The following is a 23,733-nucleotide window of genomic DNA, read 5'->3' as shown; positions in this document are numbered from 1 at the left end:
AACAATCGCAAAGCCCTTGCCCTGCCCATTCTTGCAACGGAAAGGAGAAAACCTGGTCAGAGAGGCCTTCCAGGAGGCCATGAGCTCAAGTGTTAATTCTACCAAGTCGCCCACTGGAAATGCACTTCCGGTGTACTTCGGCCAATGCATGTAGTAGCCAAACAAGTCTTAGAGATGCCAGAGGTCTGGCCTCGTTGAGTTATGGGAAGACACTTAGGCAGTTACTCATGACCTGTAACCCAAATCACTCCTCAATGGATTTGTTCGGGGTTTTCCTAGAAGGAAAGATCTGGAGAGCTCTTGTTTTGCATTTACTTTGTTCTCCACAGAATTTGCCATCTTTTTCATTGAACGGAATATATTGTCCCAGAGAATATTAGTCTATGTTTTAATAGTAATGAAGCAGCTTGTTTTGAAGCCCCTGAATCGAAAATTGGGACACAGCAATCTGGACAAATACCAAAGCTTAATTAAGTCTCCCATCCTGTCGAGAAATATGGACTAAACATTTATTCTAGGAGACACAGTGTATGTAACCTGATTTTCTTCTCTGTCAGGTACCTCTTGAACAAGACCACAGTGAGATCAAACCTCATCTAGGAGCAAATTTAATACCTTAATCAGTTTCATTAAATCATAGACGTGAATGTTTCCCCCTTAAAGTTCCACTTTTATAAAAAAAAAATTTGACCCCAAGGCAATTTGAGTTACCTTTCAGTATTTTTTTTCTTTTGGCTGGTGTTTAACTTTTTTTTTTTTTTCTTAATTTCTTGAAGCAATTGGCTTAGAGAAAATACTAAAGTTCATGTAAGAATAATAAAAATGAGGCACGTCAGATTAATATGACTAGCCATTTCCTGTTCCTGAAAAATCTAGTCTTTGATTTTCCAGGTTTGTGAAAGAAGCTCTGTTGTCTGACCATTTAAAGTAATTCTTGAGACTCATTCATTTTCTTCTTCGCTATTAATCTCTCACTTGGTGAAGTAGGTGTTATTAATTATAAAATTCCTTAAGGTGTCATAAGAGTTTAGTTAGAACTAATCTACTGGTTTAAATTCTGCTAAATTGAAACTATTTCTTTACTTATACTTGAACTGAGTTTTACAATTAGAATGAATATACTCTTTCTATTACATAGTTAAATAAATATATTGACTTAAAGACTTACTTGATTATCAATGAAATGTAAGTTAAAATATCAACAAGGTACTACTTTTTTCATTTATTAAATTGGCATTTTAGGAATACTGGTGTATTAACCCATTTCTTGGCAAGAATATGAGAAAATGGGTCATTTCAAACACTGTTGGTGGACGTGTAAAGTGAAATAATCTTGCTGAAAATATTTTGATAAATAATAGTCTTTAAAAACAACTCAACTTCTAGGAATTTTTCCTAAAGAAATGATCATAAAGATTACATAAAGATTTATTACACTAATGTGCATTGCTGTTTTGATTACTACAGGGAAATTTTGGAGAAAACCCATATGTTTAACTATTGTAGATTAATAAAATCAAATATCCTTAAAATGAAATTATATCGGGACCAGCAGTTAGCATAATGGCTATGTCGCTGGACTCCCACGTAGTCGACCGCGGTTCGAGTCCCGGACCTGGTGGCTTAAACTCACGCCAGGCGCGTGTGCGTGCCTGCCCAAGATCCTGAGAGGAGAATGGAGGAGAAGGGATTGTGGCGTGGCCAATCCCCCCTGGAGGGTGATTTCCTGCTTTCTGTCTCTCTGTCTCTCTCTGGTGAGCGCACGCGCCCTATAGCAAAAATCTCTCCAAAAAAAAAAAAAAATGAAATTATATCTACCCTTAAAAGATGCTAGAGAAAAAAAAAAAGATGCTAGAGAAAGGTTTATGGGATTTTGTTAAGTTAAAATATAATAATAATGCAATTATCAAATTATATGCATTTTGTGATTCTATCTTTAAAATGGAAGAATGCATATTTATAAATATAAAATATCAACAGTTTTCACTGCATCATGAGATTGTGAATAATTATCTGCATTTTTTAATTTATTTAATGAAAAATACGACTGCTATACCCATCTTGTAATCTCACCTAACTGACTCCATATTTTGTCTCTTTTTTCAGAAATATAAGCCTTACACCAATGGGACTGCCAATCAGAAGTGGTGTTACATGGAAAAAAACAAGGTGTTCATGGCCTTTTGTAGCACTGTCCTGGATAAGGAAATCACATCAGCAAATTACGCTGGCGTTTGTACGTCTTCTGTGATTAAAGAAGGAAGCGTTGATCAACCAGTACGTGGTTCCTTCCACCCAAAGATGAAAATGGGGTAGCTTAATAAAGCCACAGACACTTTCTTCTCCTAGAAAGCCACATGTTTGTACAAGCCACACACTGAGTTTTTAATGAAATCACTCAGGCTTTGTAGATTCTAGTTAGGAAAGAATGACAGAAACTCACGAGGAGCAGAACAAATCCACCTGCATAAAAGTACTTTAGGGTGATGCTGGCATGGGAGGCCCTCATGGGACTCACCTGGGGAGGTTCTGGATTTGTATCCTGAAGCCTCCCTGTCAGGAGTGCACGTGGCCTGTGATTGCCGCCTTCTGAGGTGGGGGTGGATTGTGGCATGAGGGCTCTGCTGGCTCCCTCCCCACATGGAAGGGAAAAACAATCTTATCAGAAGTACTGTAAAATTGTGTCATGGAGATTTTCATACACATTTCAAAGTAGAATAATACAGCAGATCTTCATATATCCATCACGAAGTCAGCTCTTATTAAGGTTTTGCCACGCCTGCTAACCCCAGTCCTGATACCATTTTTTATCTAAATTAAGCACACACTTCTAAAAATTTTGAATACTTTTCTGACATAATCGCCATGCTATTTCTACAGCTAACAAAATGAACAACTCCTCTTTAGCCAACTACTATCTTATCCTTAGGCAAATTCCCAGGCTGTTATAAAAATGCTTTCCATGGCTTGCTGGTTTGCATCAAGATTCAGACAAGATGCCTATCGGACATTTGTTTGCAGAGTCTGGGTTCACTGGCAGACAGGACACCCTTTGGGTTTGTTCGCTTGTTTGTTTGTGGCATCCTTCGACTTGTTTCTGTTTCCCCCATACCTTCTTGTAAATGGGACTGCATGCCCGAGTTGTAATTAATGTTTAACATTTTTTAGACAAAACTTTCATAGGTTTTTCTGTGTGTTGCATATTTGCCATTTACACAGGCAGTGTCTGAGTTTTCCATTGTTACTGATAATAATTCTTAGTGTGGTCAAGTGGTTACAACCTAATCCCATTTTAAAAATTCCCTAATGACTTTTATCTAACGTCATCTTTTTGTTTTGAAGGGGACAATTTTGCTTAAGTTTATTATTCCCACCTACATTTATTAGCTAAACTTTCTTTTTTAGAGAGATTTTTTGCTGTAGAGCGTGTGTACTTGCCAGAGAGACAGAGAGAGAGAGACAGAGAGACAAAAAGCAAGAAATCACCTGCTGGAGGGGATGACCGTACCATAATATCCCTCTCCTCTTGGGCCCAAGACTCAGACCATGACTGACTATGTGGGAGTCCAGCAATGTAACCATTATACCATCTGCTGGTCCCATATTACCTAAACTTTTAATGTAGGGGAGGAAGAACGTTACCTCACCGGCTATTTCACTGCCCAAATATATAATTTGTAAGGGAAGGTAGGATAAACACTTAATTTTTTGTATCCGTCTCACATATCTATTGCAGTGTAACAAACCACCTGAAAATTTAGTGCCTTAAACCAACCACCTTATTTTGCTTTCTGGGCGACCTATTTGCAGTAAGTAGGCTTATCTGGACAGGTCTTGCCCAGGGTGACTGTAGTCATCTGGTGGTTCTTCTGTAGTTTGGTAGTTCTATGGGGACTCAGTGGTCAAAGATGGCCTCCTTCACAGGGGCATTGCTTCTCAAGCAGGCAAGCTCAAGCGTGTTCACGTGGTGGTCATAGGGCTCCAGTTGTAGCCAAAGCAGGACAGCTCCCATGCCCAGGCGCTCACTGTGCACCTGCGTGCACCCCATTTGCCAGTGCTGCCTTGGCCAAAGCAAGTGATGGCCCTTGACAGGTTCAAGTCAAGGAGAAAAGGAGAAAGAAACTCTATTTGCTTAGATGAGCAGCAAAGTCAGAGTTCAAAAAGGGATGCTGACAATAATGGGACAATTTTATTGTGGCCATCCTTGCAAATTATTGGACACCTTTTAAAAATGTGCCAGAGAGCTCATGTGCTCACCAGAGAGAGAGAGAGAAACCAAGAGAGAAAGAGAGAGAGGAAGGAGAATAAGAAAGCACCCTCTCCCCATGGTGAAGAGAGTTATGCCACAATCCTTTCTCTGTCTCTCCCTCCTTTTGAGATTTCGGGCATGTATCCACATGCCTGCCGTGCGTTTCTCAGACGTCAGGTCTGGGAGTTGAACAGCACAGTTGCCATGTGGGATCCAGCTGCCTTCACCCCCATGCCATCAGCTTGGCCTAGACATACTTTTTAGAGGCCAGTTTCCAGAGTTAGGAACTAGTGCTGGTTTTCTTCCAACAATATCCAATGAGTGTAGTTTGTAAAAAAATTTTTAGCAGTTTTTTTTTTTTTTTTGGCCACCTTAGGCCACATGAGCTTGCTAGAGAGAAAGAGAGACAGAGACAGTGAGAAAGAAAGTGAGAAATCACCCCACGCCACCCAACTCCGATGGGATGCCACGCCACTATCCCTTCTCCTCCATTCTCTTCCCAGGACCTTGGGCACTCACATACAAGCGCCAGCATGATTTTCAAGCCACCAGTCCAAACTCAAACTGCGGTGGGCCATGTTGTTGTCCAGCGATGTAACTACTACATCATCTGCTGGTGTTGTTTCTAAATTTTTAAAGAAAATTTGTCTGTACTTATATTGTTAGCATCATTATGAATGCATGAGATTTTCCATATTCGAACACCTTCAAATATGTTCATCATCACTCTCTCTGCTGTTCCCAGTGGACCTGCTGTGGGCAGTGCAGGCTCTTTTCCGTTAACTGCTGTCTTTTTCACATGATTCCTTTTACTCTCGCATAGCTTCTTTTCTTTCTGAGCATAAGAGACTCTTTGATTATCTGGTGTATTTCTTGTCCCAAATCTAGAACTGGCCATTTTTCCAAGAAATCCTAATTTTGAACACAGGTTTTCTCATTGGTGTTGGGTTGTCATTACAGTTTGGAAATATTTCTTTTTAAAAAATGTTGATTATTGGGAACCAGCAGTTAGTGTAATGGCTATGTCGCTGGACTCCCATGTAGTCGACCGCGGTTTGCATCCCAGACCTGGTGGCTTAAAACTCACACCGAGCGCGTGTGCATGCGTGCCCAAGATCCCGAGAGGAGAATGGAGGAGAAGGGATTGCGGTGTGACCATCCCCCCTGGGGGGTGATTTCTCGCTTTCTGTCTCTATGTCTCTCTCTGTCTGTCTGGCAAGCACACATGCCCTATAGCGAAAATCTCTCAAAAAAAAAAAAAAAGAAAAAAAATGTTGATTATTAAGGAGAAAAATAATACACTTACATGGAAATTTCAGAGTTAGCGTTTGGGAATTGTGATACAAATGCGCTGTGTATATTGTAAAGTGCTCTACAGAAATGCTGTCCTAATTTAGACACACCTGCTTAGAAGTGCCTTTTCCTCCTATTTTAGGGATACTATTACCTCTCACCTGATGGAAAGAGAAAGACTATGCTCTGCTCAGCTTGCGGACGGTCCATGAGAGCGGAGAGGGAACTGAAGCAGATGCTTCCAGGGGTTCCTTTCCTCTGTGCATCAGGCTCCACCACCCAGCTCTTCTCACGAGGGCCTTTCAAGGTCATCCGTGTGGCCAAGGTGTGTAGCAATCGGAGCTCTGCTAAGGGGCCGGCCTGGCCCGGAACCTGCGCTGCGCTCACTGTCTGCTTTGCACTCAAGCTCATCCCCGCCATCCAGTTCTCCGTCAGATGCCCTGCCCTGTCCCGCAGACCTGCAGTGACTTCCTTTCCCTGGAATTTAAGATGTGTTGTCTATTAATAGGACAACTCGCCCTTTGAAGTTACTTGGGCAGCTCTGCAGCTGTAATCATCCACTCCTGCCTTTCCCTGTTCTCTGTGTCACTTTCAGGCAAGGAAGTGCTTCAGATTAGCAGGGCAGCTTTTTTATCTGGAAGCATGGACTAAACCCCTTTTCAGGAGTGTGCAACATTTTGGGGTTATTCAGCATGTCGTTAATAACTGTTCAGGGCGGGTGCCAGGATTCACACATCCATGTCTAACACTATTCAGAGCTCATAGGGGAAACCAAACCAAATCAAACTCTGCCACTTTCCTGGGACCTTGCTTGCTTTCTTTTTCCCCATTCCTTTTCCCTCAGAATTTCTTAAATAATCTAACTACTTTCAATAGCAAGTTCAGCTGGTAAATACATATCTGTGAATACATGTCTGACTTTAGGCGTGAAACTCTGAGAAGAATGAATATACTATAAGGTAGCACCTAGCTGATGCTATAAAGCTTACTACAATCATTAAATAGGTATTTTTAATTAATATATTCTTTTAATTTTAACAGAAGCAGTTTTAGGGTTTTTTTTGTTTGTTTTTGTTTTGTTTTGTTTTTTTTTTTTAGAGATTTTTGCTATATGGCGCGTGTGCTCACCAGGGGGGATGGCCGTGCCACAATCCCTTCGCCTCCATTCTCCTCTCCTCATCTTGGGCATGCACGCTCACGCACCCAGGGTGAATTTTAAGCCACTGGGTCTGAGACTCAAACTGTGGTCAACTACATGGGAGTCCAGCGACAAAGCCATTACGCCAACTGCTGGTCCCTAGCAGTTTTAGCTTTAATAAGTCAAAGAAATGCTAAGGAACTTTGCTTAAAACTTAGGTACATGAACCTATCGGCAGCTCAAGACAGGACAAAAAAATCCTTAAAACTGGAAAACAAAGCCCGGAAGAAAATCAGCAATGTTTTAATCAAAAGTCACAGAATGCTATTTCACCAGTTCAGTCTCATGTACTTAATCTATCTTCTGTTGTGGTTTGATCTTCCTGATGAAATTCTGGGATGTAATATTCAACTCCAGACTTGTCCCTATGATTAAGTTGGCTATTTTCTTAGTTTTTGAACTCTTATTTCTGTGTGCCTGTATTTAATTTTCCTGGTATAGTTCTTCCTTCAGAGCTTCTTGGAGATCTGGTCTGGTGTTGGTAGATCTTTCAGGTTTTGTTTATCTGAGTATGTTCTTGTCTTTTCTTCCCATATGAAGGATAATCTTGCTGGGTATAGTATTCTTGGTTGAATTACTTTTCCCTTAACACTTTGAATATATTTTCCCATTCTTTCCTCGCTTGCATTGTTTCTGATGAGAGGTCTGCTGTTAGCTTGATGGGATATCCTTTGTAGGTAACTTGACATTTCTCTCTTGCCAATCTTAGTATCTTGTCTTTGTCTGTGGTTTGGTCAGTCTAGCTATAATGTGTCTTGGAGAAGATCTTCTTGGGTTGATTCTATTTGGGATCCTTTGTATTACCTGGGACTAGATTTTTGAGTGCCTCTCTAGGTTTGGAAAGTTTGTTTTATGGTCTAGTATTTCTCGTATATTATTCTCATGTTTTTGGGCAATTTTCTCAGTCTTTGTGGTAGATTTTTCTAGGCCAGTGATTCTGTCTTCCACATCTGAGATTCAATTTTCTGTATGATCTAGTCTGCTTTTAATACTTTAAGGGGAGGTTTCTTCATCTGATATTTCTGTGAGTTTCATTGTACTGTCTGTGGATGAAGAGGAGTTATTCTTTACCCTTGGAGGAGAGGTATTTTCCTGCTTTCCTATATTTCTTGTGACCCTACAGAGATTTCTAGTCATATGATGGATGGTGCGTTTCTTCCTAATTTTTGAAGTTCAATCTGGGCGTTCAGAGACGTGCAGGAGGAGGTGATCTGCAACCTCTCTTCTGTTTTGTTTTCACTCTTTGAACATCAGATTCGGTGGGAATAGAGGAATATTCTTTTTTTTTTCTTTATTTATTTACATTCATTCACTGTACATCATTATAGCATACAAAATGAGATTTTTCCATTGAGAATACACTGTATATTGGCTCAATCAAGCACATCAACATATGTGTTATTGTCAACAAATCATTTTCCATTTCTTGTTTTCTGTATATTTTGCCTTTTTTCCCATCCTTGATTCCCTATCTCACCCTCTGCCATCTCCCACCCTCCTCCCACACTGTGTCTGGTATCTATTGTTGCTTTCTATGCCTCCCCCATTTTATTGTTTCACTAAATATCTTAATAAATCTAAATATTTTCAATAGCAAGCACAGCTGATATGTACATATCCATGAACACAAGACTGACTTTAGGCATAAACCTCAGTGAATAGAATGAACATACTGTAAAGTAGCACCTAACTAGGGCTATATAGCTTAACTGCAGTCATCAAATAGGTATTTCTAATGCCTATTTTTTTTCTTCTGAAAATTTTTTTTATTAATTTACATTCATTCCCTGAGCATCATCACAACATTCTAAATGTGATTTCCCATCTAGAATGTACTGTATAGTGGCTTAGTAATGCATGTTATCATCCATAATATTCCATTTCTACTTTCATATATATGTTTTTTACCCCATGTCTAGCCCTCTGCCCTATTCCACTCTCTTATTACACTATCTCTGCTGTCTACAGTTGTCTTCAATTCCTTTTCCCCCAACATTTCGTTGATCACACAATATCATAAGTAATCTAACTACTTTCAATAGCAAGATCAGCCGATGGTTTCAAGAAAAGCAGTTTTGAACTGGTAAGGATATTTCTTTGAAACTTAAAGCCTAGAAACAGGTTAGTATTCTGTTCAAATAGTCGGAACATGAATCTATTGATAGCTGAAGACAGGACAAAAGTCCTTAAAACCAGACAACAAAGCTTAGAAGAAAAGCAGCAATATTTTAGTCAAGTCGTAGAATACTGTTTCATCAGTTCAGTCTCATGTACTTAATCTTTCTTCTGTATCTGTTGAGGTTCGATGTTCCAGATTGAAATCTGGGATGTAATACTCAACTCCAGCTTTTGGCCCTACAATTAAGTTGCCCATTTTCTTAGTTTCTGAACTCTTATTTCTGTGTGTCTGCATTTAATTTTACTGACATAGCACTCCCTTAAGAACTTCTTGGAGATCCGGTCTGGTGCTGGTAAATTCTTTCAGGTTTTGTTTATCTGGGAAAGTTCGTGTCTTTTCTTCCCAAATGAACGATAACCTTGCTGGGTACAGAATTCTCGGTTGAAATTGCTTTTCCCTTAATACTTTGAATACATTTTCCCATTCTCTCCTCGCTCTCATTGTTTCCGATGAGAGGTCTGCCGTTAGTCTGATGGGATACCCTTTGTAGGTAACTTGCCTTTTTTCTCTTGCCAGTCTTAGTATCTTGTCTTTGTCTGTGGTTTTGGTCAATCTGGCTATAACGTGTCTTGGAGAAGATCTTCTTGGGTTGATTCTATTTGGGGTCCTCTGTATTTCTTGGGTCTGAATCTTTGAGTGCCTCTCCAGGTTTGGAAAATTTTCTTGTAAGATTTCATGGAATAGATTATCAATGCCCTTATGAGTCTCTTCACCTTCTGGGATGCCTATTATCCGGATGTTTGGACGTTTGATGGTATCTAGTACTTCTCGCATATTATTCTCAAATTTTTGGGCCATTTTCTCAGTCTTCGCGGTGGATTTTTCTAGGCCAACCATTTTCTCTTCTACATTAGAGATTCTATTTTCTGTATGATCTAGTCTGCTTTTAATACTTTCAAGGGAGATTTTGACTTCTTGTATTATAGCCTTCATCTCTAACAGTTCCATCTGATTCTTTTGTAAAGTGTGAAATTCCTCTTTTAGATCTAGCATGAATTTCCTCACCTCCTGGAACTCTTCAACTCCTTTCTCCTTCCTCTTCAGCAGTTCCTTGTCTCTCTTCTCTTCCATCTCTGTTAGCTTTGCCATTATGAATGTTCTGAATTCTTTATCAGACATTTCCATGATTTCCATTGAACTGTGTGTGGATAAAGAGGAGCTATCCTTTTCCCTTGTGGGAGAGGTATTTTCCTGCTTCCCCATATTTCTTGTGGTCCTGCAGCGATTTCTAGTCATCTGGTGGATGATCGGTTTCTTCCCAAACTTGGAAGTTCAATCACGCGAGCTTTGGATGCTGGAGGCCCAGTTATCAGTGGGACATCTTCCTTTCTCCCCAAATGGCTAGATCACAGGAGCCATGGAGCTGTCTGTCTCTTGAAGAAGGGCTATTCTGGCGGAATAGAGGAATATTCTGACCCTAATCGTATTCAGATGTTTGGACCTGTTCACTTGGACCTGTCTAGACACACAGTGCGTAGAGGCCACTAGAGATGAATCTGGAGGGGGAACTCTCAACAGAAAATCTTCATTTTTAGTCCCTGAAAGCAACATCTCACAGCTGAAGTTCGGGATTCATCTGAGGATGGGCCTGGGTTTGTGCCTTTCTAGAAATGAATATGGAGGGAGTAGTCTCAGCAGAAAATTTTCATTTTTAGTCTCTGAAGGCAATATTTCACAGCTGAAGTTCGGGCTCTCTCTCCCTGTGGTTTAATTTAAAACAGCACCATTTAAAAAGCCTTCCCTTCAAGTTAGAAGTGAGAAGAGTGAGTGGATCTTACACAGAGGGGTGATTCCTAAAGGTGGGGACCTTCTGGCATTCGGAACTGGCCTGTTCCAGTCCCAGCTCACCCCCCTTTCGCCTTCATCCTGAGACAGGAGGAGCGCAGGGGTGGTGGTGGGTCCCGGAAATGTCAGTCCGCAGGGCAGGACTCGAAGGGTCGAGGTGGCTGCTCCCTAGCGAGCCCGAAGGCATCTGCTCTGCCAGGAGGTAGCGAGGAGGTGCGGTGAGGTGGGCGGTGGGGAGTGGATCAGAAGGAATCGCTGGAGCCCAGCCTCGCACACAGAGATCTCCTCCTGGAGGGTGTCCTGGTCAGGTGACTGCCTTTGTTCCCTGTACCGTGGCTGAGACCACACCCCCTCCCGTCCACCCTCTCCGCCGCAGGACCGGATCCTCCTAAAGGTGAAAATGTTGGTGTCCCCGGACTTCAGCCCCAGACTCTCTAGGGCTCTGGCATCCTTTCTCACCACCTCCTGTCATGGGGAAGGAAACAAAACACCAAGAGAAGGTCAGACGCACAAGCCAGACACCGGGAGTCACCGGCACCAGGCAGGGCTGGAATGCAGCGGGGAGCTTCCGACCCCGTGTCCCTCCCACCCGGGCATCGGTGTGGGCAGCACAGGGCCCGAGCCTTGTGAAACTTGGGGAACCAACAGTTAGCGTAATGGCTATGTTGCTGGACTCCCACGTAGTTGACCGCGGTTCATGTCCCGGACCCGGTGGCTTAAAAAACTCACGCCGGGTGCGTGTGCATGCGTGCCCAAGATCCCGAGAGGAGAATGGAGGAGAAGGGATTGCGACGTGGCCATCCCCCCTGGGGGGTGATTTCTCGCTTTCTGTCTCTATGTCTCTCTCTGTCTGTCTGGCGAGCGCACGTGCCCTACAGTGAAAATCTCTCAAAAAAAAAAAAACAAAAAAAATCCTGGAGCTCATGCTCACGATCCACACATTTCGTACATTAAGAGACTGAAGTGGGGGCTGGCAGGTGGAGTGGTGGGTAAGACGTTGGACTCCCATATGGTTGAGCACAGTTCAAGTCCCAGACCTGGCAGCTCCCTTCCTCGATCTCTCTCTGCTCAAGTTGAATAATAGTAATAAATAAAATGAAATAAATTGTTCTTTAAAAATTATTAAGAGACTGAAGTATATCTAAATAACAAAACTAAAAAATATTTCAGTTAATGTACAATTGGTTTTTAAAATTTTTTTAGTTAATTAATTAATTTTTTGAGAGGTTTTTGCTATAGGGCGCGTGCGCTCACCAGACAGACAGAGAGAGAGAGAGAGACAGAAAGCAAGAAATCACCCCCCAGGGGGGATGGCCACGTCGCAATCCCTTCTCCTCCATTCTCCTCTCGGGATCTTGGGCACACACGCACATGCGCCCGGCGTGAGTTTAAGCCGCTGGGTCCGGGACTTGAACCATGGTCGACTACGTGGGAGTCCAGCGACATAGCCATTACACTAACTGCTGGTCCCTGTACAATTGTTTTTAAAATCAGGCTGATTTATCATCTCACGACAAAGCTGAAAAAACCCTAAGCCACTACAAAGAACGTCTGCTGTCTCTCCGGATGGAGACCTGCCTGCACGCTGTGCCTCACTGGGCTCCGGCCGCTGCTCGCCAGAAGGCAGTGAAAGTAATCGCACACAAAAACGGGGCTGGCTTTGGTGATGGGAAGTTCATCGTGGCCCGAACATTCCCCATGGTAAGTGGCCCTTACCTCAGCGCTGCTTGCACCCTCAGAGATAATGACAATGGCATTTCTGACCGGAAGAAGTGGTGGGATTGGGTGACACATGTCCTCAGCCAGATGCACCAGCTTAAGCTGAGGTGTTCAAAGTCACAATATTTTTTTATAATAATAATTTATTTAATTTTATTTATTATTATTCAGTTTGGCCAGAGAGACAGAGAGTGCATGGGAAAGTGAGAAAGGAAGCTGACAGGTCCAGGACTTAAACCGTGGTTGGCCATGTGGGAGTCCAGCACCTTAACTACCATGCCACCTGCCGGCACCAATCTCTGATTTCTTAAAGACATTTTTTTTTTAATTGAATTTATTTGGATACAGACCTTCAAATGTGAAGCTTGAGTAAGTGTTTTAGATTGGCTCCAGAGCAGAGAGGGAAAACAGAGCTACCCAAGTTCTTCCTTCTTGCGACAGACAGAATGCCTTCCCGACTTGCTTCCCAGGGCAGCTTTGAGCTCTGTCATTGGAGGAGTCTAAGAGATGCCACCTCGTTTACCACCTGGAGCATCGGAGCACCTCCTCCTAGCTAGAGTGTGTCTAAACTTTAAAGCTGAAGGGGCAAGGGTTGCCTTAGAGGGGACGCCATGTCTGTCTTGGAGGCTCCCCCTAGCCATCAGAAAGGAGAGCCCAGAAGAACCAGACCTAGCTCTGCCCTGCCATTATTTAAGGATTATCTTGTCTATAGTTCCTGGCTGATGCTTTTACAGACTACCAGCCCTGTGGCCTGGTGGTTGAAGGAGCCAGATCCCACATGGCTGACTAGTTTGGATCCTAGTCCCGGGGGCTTGTAAAACACACTGGGCACATGTGTGCGACGAAGAAATGGAAAAGGGATTGTGGCTGGACGGCATCCATTGGAAGGGGGCTTTCTTCTCTGCCAGTTGTTCACTGTCTGCCTGTCTGTCTTTGGTGAGCGCATGTGCTCCCTAGAAATTATTTTTTATAAAAATGCATTTTACGAGTGATGTTAATTATAATACAGTGTTATTCTGTAGACCTCCTTGAAAACACACACACACAGATCTGTTCACTCACCTCTTTGGTTGACAACAAATGGTTATTTTTATTAAGACATTTTTATTCAACATTCTAAGCAAAGCACAGAAGTCAGAGACCCCAAGGTTCATAGCTGGCTTCCGTGGTCTTGGCAAAAATGCTAACCTCTCAGCCTATTTTCCCATCTGCAAAACGGAGGTAACAATACGTGTCAGTTCTTGGTTTGAAAGTTAACCGCTCATTTATTTTAAAGCAGTTCATCAATATCACAACAATTTCATACCTTATCAAGCCACAAAATTGAGAGTGGATTTCTGGGTTGAACATTTCTTAGAAAATATTCTGAGGCTGAAGTATATTAGCACGCATCAGCTACTGTGTTAAGTTTTCGGCGCTAGGGGTCTTTCGCATCTGGTTGGACTAATGTGAGATTAGGTAGGACAACTTAACGTCCAAACGTGTCTCATCAAGATTGGTAGTTATTCAGCTATTTCCTCAAGGAAAGCATTTTCTCAGATTTCTACGATGATAAGCTCTTCACGATTATTCCTGATTCTCTCACTCTCTCTGCTGGGTCCTTACGGCCTGCGTTGTCTAGCTTCTTACAGAGTGCACAGAACAACTCGGGCTGGCCAGAGCGGCCTCCACAGTGTACACGAGAGATGGGACCGCAGTCCATTCCTTGCGTGATTTGGTTCTATGGGCTCTGGAGGAGTCCTGTATCCAGACTGATGCTGAGGGACAGAGGACAGAGGCAGCTCCTGCTGGAAGAGAAGAGAGAACTGTGCAAAGTAAGCGAGGGTGTCTGCGTCCTTCAGGATTTAGCTGGTTCTACTTACATGTGATCATGGAAAAGCTAAATGTGATTCTTTCATTCCGTCACCCCTCTGGAATCGCATCATCACAGGAAGCTCCTTTTATAAGTGATTCCGAGAGTATCACTGAGATTCTCATATTGTTTTTACCATCTAGAATAAGAAAAGGTTTTAGCCCTGAAACAATAAATATCACAGAGAGTTGATCAGCTGCGTTTGCTAGTGCGGCTACTTCATGAAACATGAACGTCTTTCGTTCACACACTCAGAACCGAAACTAGCTGGAGGGCACCTACGAATCTGGGGCTGGATCAGAGCAGCTCTTCCCACTGTTAGAAGAGAAAGTGTCCACAGGTCAGGTCCCAGACCTGGCAGCTTGAAACTCACAACAAATACAGAAGTAAAGATTTTAATAAGGAATATATCAAAGAAAGAGAAAGTGTCCTCTCCGTCTCCCCCTGACTTGGGGTCAGGGCCTGTGTCCCAGACAACAGTTTACTGAATGAAAGGAAGTCTTGCTAATAATAGTTCAGGAGTTTTCTCAGTGTGAGACTTTCCACTACTGCGTCGAGAGGCGTGGTTTAGAGGTTAAGAACCGGGTTGTGGAGCCAGAACTCCAGTGTGTAAATCCTTTCCTGATAGCTGAATGACTCTGGGCAAGTTGTTTAGTCACTCTGTGCCTCAATTTTCTCATTTGTGAAATGAGGATACTAATAGACCTTAATTCACAGGGCGTTTTGGAAGACAAAACTGAATACATACATATATATATATATATCTTCACTTGAAAATTGTCGTGGTCTGTTTTATGCTGCTATAATAGACTTGGTCATTTATTTATTTATGTTAACAATTATTTTATTTAACTTCACTTATTTATTTATTTTAATTTGACCAGAGAGGGACAGGGACAGAGTGAGAGAGAGGGATATTCAACATAGATATTAAATATATTCCATTTGGCTTATAAATATGAATATATAGTCATCTATTTGGAGTCTTCAAAAATCCATGAAAAATGTGTATAATGAAAAAGCCATGCATAGATTTAAAATAGTTTTACACCAAAATAAACTCATACTTTAATTCCATATCTCTGCAAAGTCTCTGAAGTCCCCCTTGTATCTGTATCACTCAGAACCGTGCCTACTCGATGTTGACCAAGCATCGAATGCATATCAGCCATCGTGCTTGCGCACTGGACATCATTTGTTTTGTTCCCTAAAGAGTTTTAGGAAATAGATATGTGAACATTGAGTGCCCAGCTAATCACAGAAGCACACAGTTCTGCCTTTATTTGGCATATATTATAGAATACCTACCCTCTAGACTCTCTAAGACTGTGATTTCAAATACTTTACAATTCTTACTAAAATCTGGTTGGATTTTATGTTATTCATGTAAGACTATCAAAGGGGTGTCGTTTTGGTGCCATTCTTTTCTCAAATATTTCAAAGTTATTCTTTAATCATTCAGGGCCACTAGGAAGCTGTCCTCTTTACAGAATTATGGCTTGGTGTTAAGCCAACAGTTTGTGTTGAAGAGCCTTCAAGAAACAGCCTGTGGTCAGAATGCCCACGAAGCACAGTGCTTTCTAACCAGGCAGAGGTTAAGGACGCAGGCTCCAGAGGCAGGTGGCCCGGACTCCAGTCCTGGCTCTGTGGTCACCCAACGAGTGACCTCACCAGTAAGAGGGGAGTGGTAGTAGGACCATCGCAGAGTCTTGTTTTGAGAACCGTATGAGCAAATGCATGTGAAGTGTGGTGAACACCCAGCCTAGAAGCTCTCCGTGGGAGGTGTCTCCGTTGCAGGATTCTGTTGGCTGTGTCACAGATGACCACTTTCCAGGACCCTTCCGTGAATTTCTCTCAGATCTTAGGATGAGGAAGAATGCTGAGGAATTGACCTCTCCTGTACATGGCCATGTGAATATGGAAGTAGTGTTTTTCCCTGTCTTTGGCTACCAGGAAGGTCGGAGCACAAATTGTGCTTTATCTCTAGCAAATAAAAGCAGAGAGGTGTTTACTCCAGGTAATAATAATAATAATAATAATGATAACGACAGCTAGCTGGCCAAAGTAAATAGGCCAACCACTGTTTCTTCTCAACGCTTTTGTTTCTTTTTGATCTTTCTGGCGGCAGAATGAGATTGCTCTTAACAGTCCTCTTAAAATGTAAGGACCCTGGGGCACCAGACGCAGTAGTCTGCTCCTCTACTCATCTTCCCTCTGCTAGGTCTTCTCGCTTTCTTGTCCCCGCTTCAGAGTAGGTATTTTGGTAAGCTGTTTCAGATTTCTTTTGGAGCCAGCCGATGTGAAAGAAAATAAACGTATTATTTCTAATCACATCAGTTTAAATTCTGTGGTTGCATATGAAGTTTCTTACCATATTTATGTCTTGGCCTCTGGTTTTGGAATTGCCTGTTTAAATCAAGTCATTAATGAAGAGTGAAATATTTTGAATAAAGAAATGAATTCTGAAAGGTTTATTCATTATTATTAAACAATGGCAAACGTGCATTTATTTCCCAGAAAACCTGAGGATAAAAGTGGAAAGCAAGTTCCTTCCAGACTCCGTGGGGCCGGATAGTTTGGATGGTATAGATAAGTCTTTGCTCGCCCTCGTCCTCAGAAATCCTGTTGCCATCTGGGTATCTTGCGGTGAACCATTTCTTCCTCCAAATGGTACGTCTTTTTATTTTTTTCTCTCTTCGAGTAAGTGTATGAAGAGTAGGAGAAATAAATTTTATGTCATGGTGAGAAGACAAATTAAATGCGGAAACGCCACCGTTACAGCATTGCATTTATGCAGAGAGCGAGGCCCTTCGGCTGCGAGTGCGGGAGGACGGCGCTGCCCCCTTTCCACACAATGGCCTGTTTTTTTCTGACTGGAATGGAGTATTCTGCATGGAAAAATGTCTAATTTAGTTGATAAAGAGATTCTTGGTCTGTAAGACTGAGAATAATGGTACACATTAGAAAATAACAAATGAGTTTAATTCACACTGAGGACGACCTGTCTACACATTTTCATTTTTAGGAATTGCACCCTTTAGGCAGAAGGTGGGTGTTTAAAAAATGAATGGTTCCAAGCCAGGCTTTCATCACCTCCAAATAGTTTGTGGAAGTGGAAAATGAAATATGGCTATTGCATATGGTAAATCTATATAATAAAACAGCAATGTTCTTCTTTCCCCCCTCCCTTCCAGAAAGAAATGCCTTAAGCCCTGTCATCTTTCAAATGAGGTTCTTGTAATGACCCTTACCTTTTAATTACTTGTTTCTAATTGAATCTATTTCTTGGAGCAGAAAGTTCTTTATAAATTATTGCTGTGCATGATAAATTGCTGTTGATAAAAGAATGTGAGACCAAGTAGCATGTGTTATTATTCTAGCTCTACAGAAAGAAGCAAAGACAGAGAAACAGAACTGGCTAAAAAAGGACAAAATTTTGGCTGATTTAGGTACCATGAAACACAAACTGAGACAGTTAAAAGGTCAGTATGCATGAAACCAGTCCTCACCATATGTAATTCAAAAGGTAACCTCAATTTGCCGATAGATTTTTACCACGAGGTCCCAGGTGTTTAACGAATGTGTGTGACGTGATTGTCGAGCTGTGCAAGTTGCTTGGGCACAGTCTAAAAACTAGTAACGTACCTTTATAGTGCTGATCTCATATTTAAATTTCATACTAAAACAAACACATTATAAAAACTTAGGAGGGTATGTGGGCTAGATAACCATCCTGTTGCTTTTGAGATAACCCCTGAACTAATAACTTTATGAGTTTAGAATTCATCTTTAGATAAAACTTGCTGTCATCCTGGGATATTGCTGGGGGAAAGGTTCTTTTTTTATTAATACTTTTTTTTTTAAGAGGTTTTTGCTATAGGGCGCGTGCACTCACCAGAAAGACAAAGAGAGACAGAGAGACATGTCATCCTGGGATATTGCTGGGGGAAAGGTTCTTTTTTTTTATACTTTTTTTTAAAGCGTTTTTTGCTATAGGGCGCGTGCACTCGCCAGAAAGACAGAGAGAGACAGACAGACAGAAAGTGAGAAATCACCCCCCAGGGGTGATGGCCACGCCACAATCCCTTCTCCTCCATTCTCCTCTTGGGATCTTGGGCACAGACGCACACATGCCCGGTATGAGTTTTAAGCCACTGGGTCCAGGACTCAAACTGTGGTCGTCTACATGGGAGTCCAGCGACACAGCCATTACACTAACTGCTGGTCCCTTTTGTTTAGTTTTGAATAATATGAGAGAAAAATTACTCAGATCTCCACAGTATAAATATTGCAAAAAGACTCCTCCTTTGGTATAGTGTAAGATGCGTCCCATGTAGTCCGAGGGACCACCTGGCCTCTTCGTCCTTGGCTTTCATGCTCGTCGTCTTCCCACCTCTTGAAGTACAAATGGCTGTTCAGGCAGGAACAACGCACTGTGGGCTGTAGCCTAGGAAGGAGTACATTTCAGGCTCCGTGGTCGCCAAAGCAGAACTTCGGCTCCTGGTGTGTGTGCTTGCTTGTTTCAAAAGCACGTAAATCTTGCTTCCATGAAGAGCACATAGTCTTAAGTGCACTAGATGGGCTTCTGGTTTGAAAAGGCTACTGAGCGAAGAGCATCTGTTAGCACTGCCAACCTCTCCTGCTCCCAGGGGACATATTCCCGTGGCTGTCCTGCGGGCATCACACTGTCCCCATGCACACGCCTCCTTCAGTTCCTCTAGTGGAGATGCTCCCGCAGCCACCCAGGCGCTCCGTCTCAGAGACCTGGGAGCCGTCCCGCACATCTGCCTCTCCCTCACCCCCGCCCCAGCGAATGTTCAGTGTGCCTTCTTACGTGCAGTCTGTTGAGCTGCTCTCGGGTGAATTCTAGCATTCTTATGGCCCAGGGTCGCCCTGCCATGATCTGTGCCTTGGATTACTGGGACGGTTCTCTAACCGCTCTCTCTGCTTCCAGTCTTGATGGTAGTTTCCATTCTGTGAATAAGGATGACGTTCTGGAGTTGAAGTGATCGTGCAGAAATACAAAGGCATCGGGGCCAGCATGGGGCATGGTGGGTGGGTGCTGGACTCTCACACAGCCGACCACGGTTCAAGTCTCGGACCTGGGGGCCTGCTGTCTCACTTTCCCTCTCTCTCTCACTCTCTCTGGTGAGCACATATCTCCTATAGCAAATTTTAAAAATAATAATAAATAAAATGAAATAATTAATTCTATTTTTTTCCCCCTAAATACAAAGGTGTTATGGTACCCCGAGCACAAAACCCTTCAAAGCTCCCTATCACCTTTAGGATGAAATGGAGCTCCTCACCGTGGGCCTTCGTGATGTCACTTTCTGTAAACTCCTGTCCTCGCCCTCCTCACTCCATCCATCTGAATTTTCCTTTAGCCCCAGGCACGTTAGGTTCGGAACTCTGAGCTCCAGAAGGGATTTAGTTTCTCTGCCTCCACAGTTTCTGTCTCCTGTCCTCTTAGAGTGTCCCTCTTTGTCATATGTATCTTTGTGGCTTGCTGGTTCTTTCTTTTTTTTTTTTTGGAGAGATTTTTCGCTATAGGGCGCGTGCGCTCGCCAGACAGACAGAGAGAGACATAGAGACAGAAAGCGAGAAATCACCCCCCAGGGGGGATGGTCACGCCGCAATCCCCTCTCCTCCATTCTCCTCTCGGGATCTTGGGCACGCACGCACACGCGCCCGGCGTGAGTTCTAAGCCACCGGGTCCGGGACACAAACCGCGGTCGACTACGTGGGAGTCCAGCGACATAGCCATTACGCTAACTGCTGGTTCCCAAGCTTGCTATTTCTTCACGGAAACCTTCCCCAACATTCCAATCTTGTGATAATGTAGATGATCACTCTCTGAACTCCCTCTGAGTGTTCTCACTGCATTATTAAAATGGCCTGTTCTGTGACCTTTTTCTCTAGACAATGATTAGACAATGAATTCTATGCCTTAATTTCTATCATTTGTTCCATGCATAGTTGTAGAATGGTTGAAGAACAAGTGCAATTTCAGCTATTCATTCCGAAAAGTTTTCTATACTCCATTCCTGTATTAAGTTAAATCAATAGAAGCAACAAACTGAAAATAGCACCTGGCATATCTGCCTTTACTAATTCTAGTCTTATATCACGTCTTCAGCTTTCATCCCAATTAAGTATTTTTTAAAAGAATTATGTGTATGTGTGTGTGTGTGTGTGTGTGTGTGTGTGTATACTGTGGTTGGCCATGTGGGAGTGCAGCGCCTTAACCATCACACCACCTGTTGGCCACCATCAAGTATTGCATTTAAAGTTCATCTGGCATCGTCTCTAATTTCACTATAGAAAACTACATTGGGTCCTTCGATGTTTGTCGAGGAGTCCATTGATGCAGTTTCCCTTAGCGTTTAGGCTAGGATAAACCTTGTCTCTGCTGACACACTGCTACGTCTTCTGCTGTCAGAGATAAGTCTGACACATGCTTACTCTGAGGAAGGCCTGTTTCTAGCTGTCAAGATTATGAGGGCAAATAAGAACAAGTCTTAGCTCATTTAATTGCAGTCCCTATTAGTTCACGAGCTTCTTGAGGGTCGAGTGATAGGAGACATGAGTGGTCTGCCAGCTGAATACGCCACGTCTGGCCCGGAGCCCCAGTGAATGCCCTGCAGAGTTACTGGACATGCGCTGTGCACGCTCCAGAGCGCGGTTGTGACGAAGCTGATTTTACATTTCATTTGTAAACATCCTTGCCAATGTGCTAGTAATTACTCTGTGCAATTTATATAAGTAACAAATGTCCAGTGTCTACTACATGGGTCGTACATAATAAATAATAAATATTGGCATAAAAATTCCTAAGAATGCAACAAACCTTCCATGGGGGTTCTTAAGACTGATAAGTAAAACTCAGTAATAGCAGATCATGCCAAAGTGTCACCTCTGTCACACATGAAGGCAATGTGGGAGCATTTCGCTTAGTACGGGATCGCAAGGGGTCTGCTAACTGAAACCTCAGACTGAGTGGGCTTTTCCTTCCAGACACGGATATGCTGAACCAGGCTGGGCCTCCCAATGAGCTGTCCTGATGGGACTTACATGAGGGGAGTTTAAAAGCGTGTGTAATGAAATTCAAGGAGGGGGTTATTTTGGTGCACATTCTTTTAAAATTTGTGTTTAGTTTTTTCATAATACACACTTTTCAAGAACTTTTTGAAAACTCCTTGTCCCAGGAAAAACCAGCAAAACATTAACATTCTCTAACTTCTGCTGAGAGGAATTTGCTGCAGTGCCAGCAGGCCTAGAAGTGGGAGCTAGGAGTAGGGAGAGGCATGCCCCATTGATATTACTTCCGGTTCTATCCTGTGACCACATGTGAAATAAAATAGAATAGATGGAAAATGTAATGATAATCAAAAAAGTCAGGCGAGCCCTATAGCCTAGTGGTTAAATGAGCTAGATCTCACATGGCCGAACCCAGTTTGGATCCTAGCCCCAGCAGCTTAAAAAACATGCTACGCGAGTGTGCAAGTGTGTGCAGCCTTCCACAGGGGCGGAGAGAGGGAGGAGAGTGGTCGTGGTGTGACCTCGCCCCGGCAGGGCTGCTTTCTCCCCTCTGTCTATCTCTGGTGAGTGCCTGCATCTTCTAGAAATTCAAAAAGGAAAAGAAAAAATAATTTATTTGATACATTTTGGCTTAGTTTCAATTTATGCTATTTTTACCTTCATAAATAATAGTTTATTATGAAAACCTTCCCCAAACTAAAACCTTTTGTTCTGACATTATGTCTCTTTATGAAAATTAGAGTACAGATGTGTTCATATTCTGAGGGCCATTAGAAGCAAGTTGACAAAAAAGCAAGTAATGCGTAATGTTTTTTCCTGTTTCTTATATTTAATGCCCAGCTCTTAATAATGTAAATGATAAACTATTGCTGAATGCTCTTTAGATGAACACAGTGTTAGTGTTCAAAATGCATTATAAATAAAATATTTGTTGAAATATTATTCATAAAAATTTATGTCATAAATTAATGTTTTTGTACTCTAGGAATAGAGTTGGATAAAAACTATACTTAGTATAATTTGTGTTGTTTATCTGTGAGATACCATCGTGCTCTTCTCTAAAACACATCACTGGGTGGCCTTGTCATGGAGCTCATTGGTGGGTCCATTCAGTTCCGTCTCCTCTCCATCCATAAATTGCATATGAATGCTCATTAGGTTCCTAGAGTTCTGGCTTCCCAGAAAAGTCATTCTGCCACTTGTTTCTATAAACTTGAACTGCAAGGGCACACACGCCTTATCCTCTGCAAGTACCCAATTATTTTCAAAGGGTTTTTTTTTGTTTGTTTGTTTTTTTTTTTTTTTTTTTTTTTTAGCTAAAACCTGAAAATCTGCTCATTAAGAGCACCTTGATAACAAAATTGAGAGTCAATTTCATTTTGGTAGTTCTATTATTTTAACAACCTAAGCGTTACTTTCTTGCCAAAACCTTCTCTGACACCTCAGACGAGGCTAGCAGATCTTGCGACACGCTGTCATAGATGCTGCACCTCTGATGCCACACACACGCAGTCAGCCATTGCGATCCTTTCCTTGACGTCTTCCTTCCTCACTTGAGGGAAGAACTGGCTCTTGAACGTGCTCACATGCATACCACCCAGCGCAGTGTCTGACTTCTGGCTGCTGCTCAGAACACACTTGTGGTAGGAATACAAGATAAGGCACAATTTTGGGACCAGCAGTTAGCGTAATGGCTATGTCGCTGGACTCCCTTGTAGTCGACCGCGGTTCGAGTCCCAGACCTAGTGACTTGAACACACACCGGGTGCATGTGTGTGCGTGCCCAAGGTCCCAAGATCCCAAGAGGAGAATGAAGGAGAAGGGACTGCGGCGTGGCCATCCTCCCTGGGGGGTGGGGATGATTTCTCACTTTCTGTCTCTCTGTCTCTCTCTTTCTGGCGAGCGCACGCACCCTATAGTAAAAACCTCTCAAAACAAAACAAAACAAAACAAACAAACAAGATAAGGTATGATTTTTTCTTAAAAGGTTTGGAGGTCAGTATGAAGTGCCTTGTGCACCTTCAGCACAAGAGAAACAGCTCCCTAAGTGTGTGTTTAAACCTCTTTTACAATGACTGGAAGTGGTGTAGTTGAAAGAATGCACAGATCTGAATTGTCGTGCTTATTAAATTATGCCCGTGGTTCTTTAGAATACAGTATTTCAGTAAATATTTTCTCTTGCCACAGCTTCTTAACATCATAAAGGGCACAGCAGAGTGTTAGAAACTAATCGTGGGGTGGTATTAGAGAAAAAACAATGGGTTAATATTATTTTAGAAATACTTAATCCCAGGGATTCTAACTAGTGGTGGGGGAAGAGGCTTATAATTAGTGAAAAGGACAAAACATATGTCTCAGACTGGGAGAGGCGATGGGGACTGTATAAGGTCACGGCCCCGTTTGACTAAACCACTGCT

General features: G+C 42.5%; 1 protein-coding gene across 1 annotated transcript in view; it reads left to right on the top strand.

The window, feature by feature from the left end:
- Positions 1-23,733, top strand: part of DCDC1 (doublecortin domain containing 1) — a 224,732-nt gene that overhangs the window by 180,879 nt on the left and 20,120 nt on the right. The window contains exons 20-25 of the mRNA XM_027772760.1: positions 2,107-2,277; positions 5,685-5,867; positions 12,199-12,405; positions 14,045-14,237; positions 16,793-16,945; positions 17,656-17,757. Of these exons, the coding sequence (XP_027628561.1) occupies positions 2,107-2,277; positions 5,685-5,867; positions 12,199-12,405; positions 14,045-14,237; positions 16,793-16,945; positions 17,656-17,757 (1,009 nt within the window). The remainder of the gene's footprint in view (positions 1-2,106; positions 2,278-5,684; positions 5,868-12,198; positions 12,406-14,044; positions 14,238-16,792; positions 16,946-17,655; positions 17,758-23,733) is intronic.

The sequence above is a fragment of the Tupaia chinensis genome, unplaced genomic scaffold (genome assembly GCF_000334495.1).
Source record: "Tupaia chinensis unplaced genomic scaffold, TupChi_1.0 Scaffold000037_9, whole genome shotgun sequence".
Lineage (NCBI taxonomy): Eukaryota > Metazoa > Chordata > Mammalia > Scandentia > Tupaiidae > Tupaia > Tupaia belangeri.
This window is presented reverse-complemented; position numbering and strand designations above follow the sequence as displayed.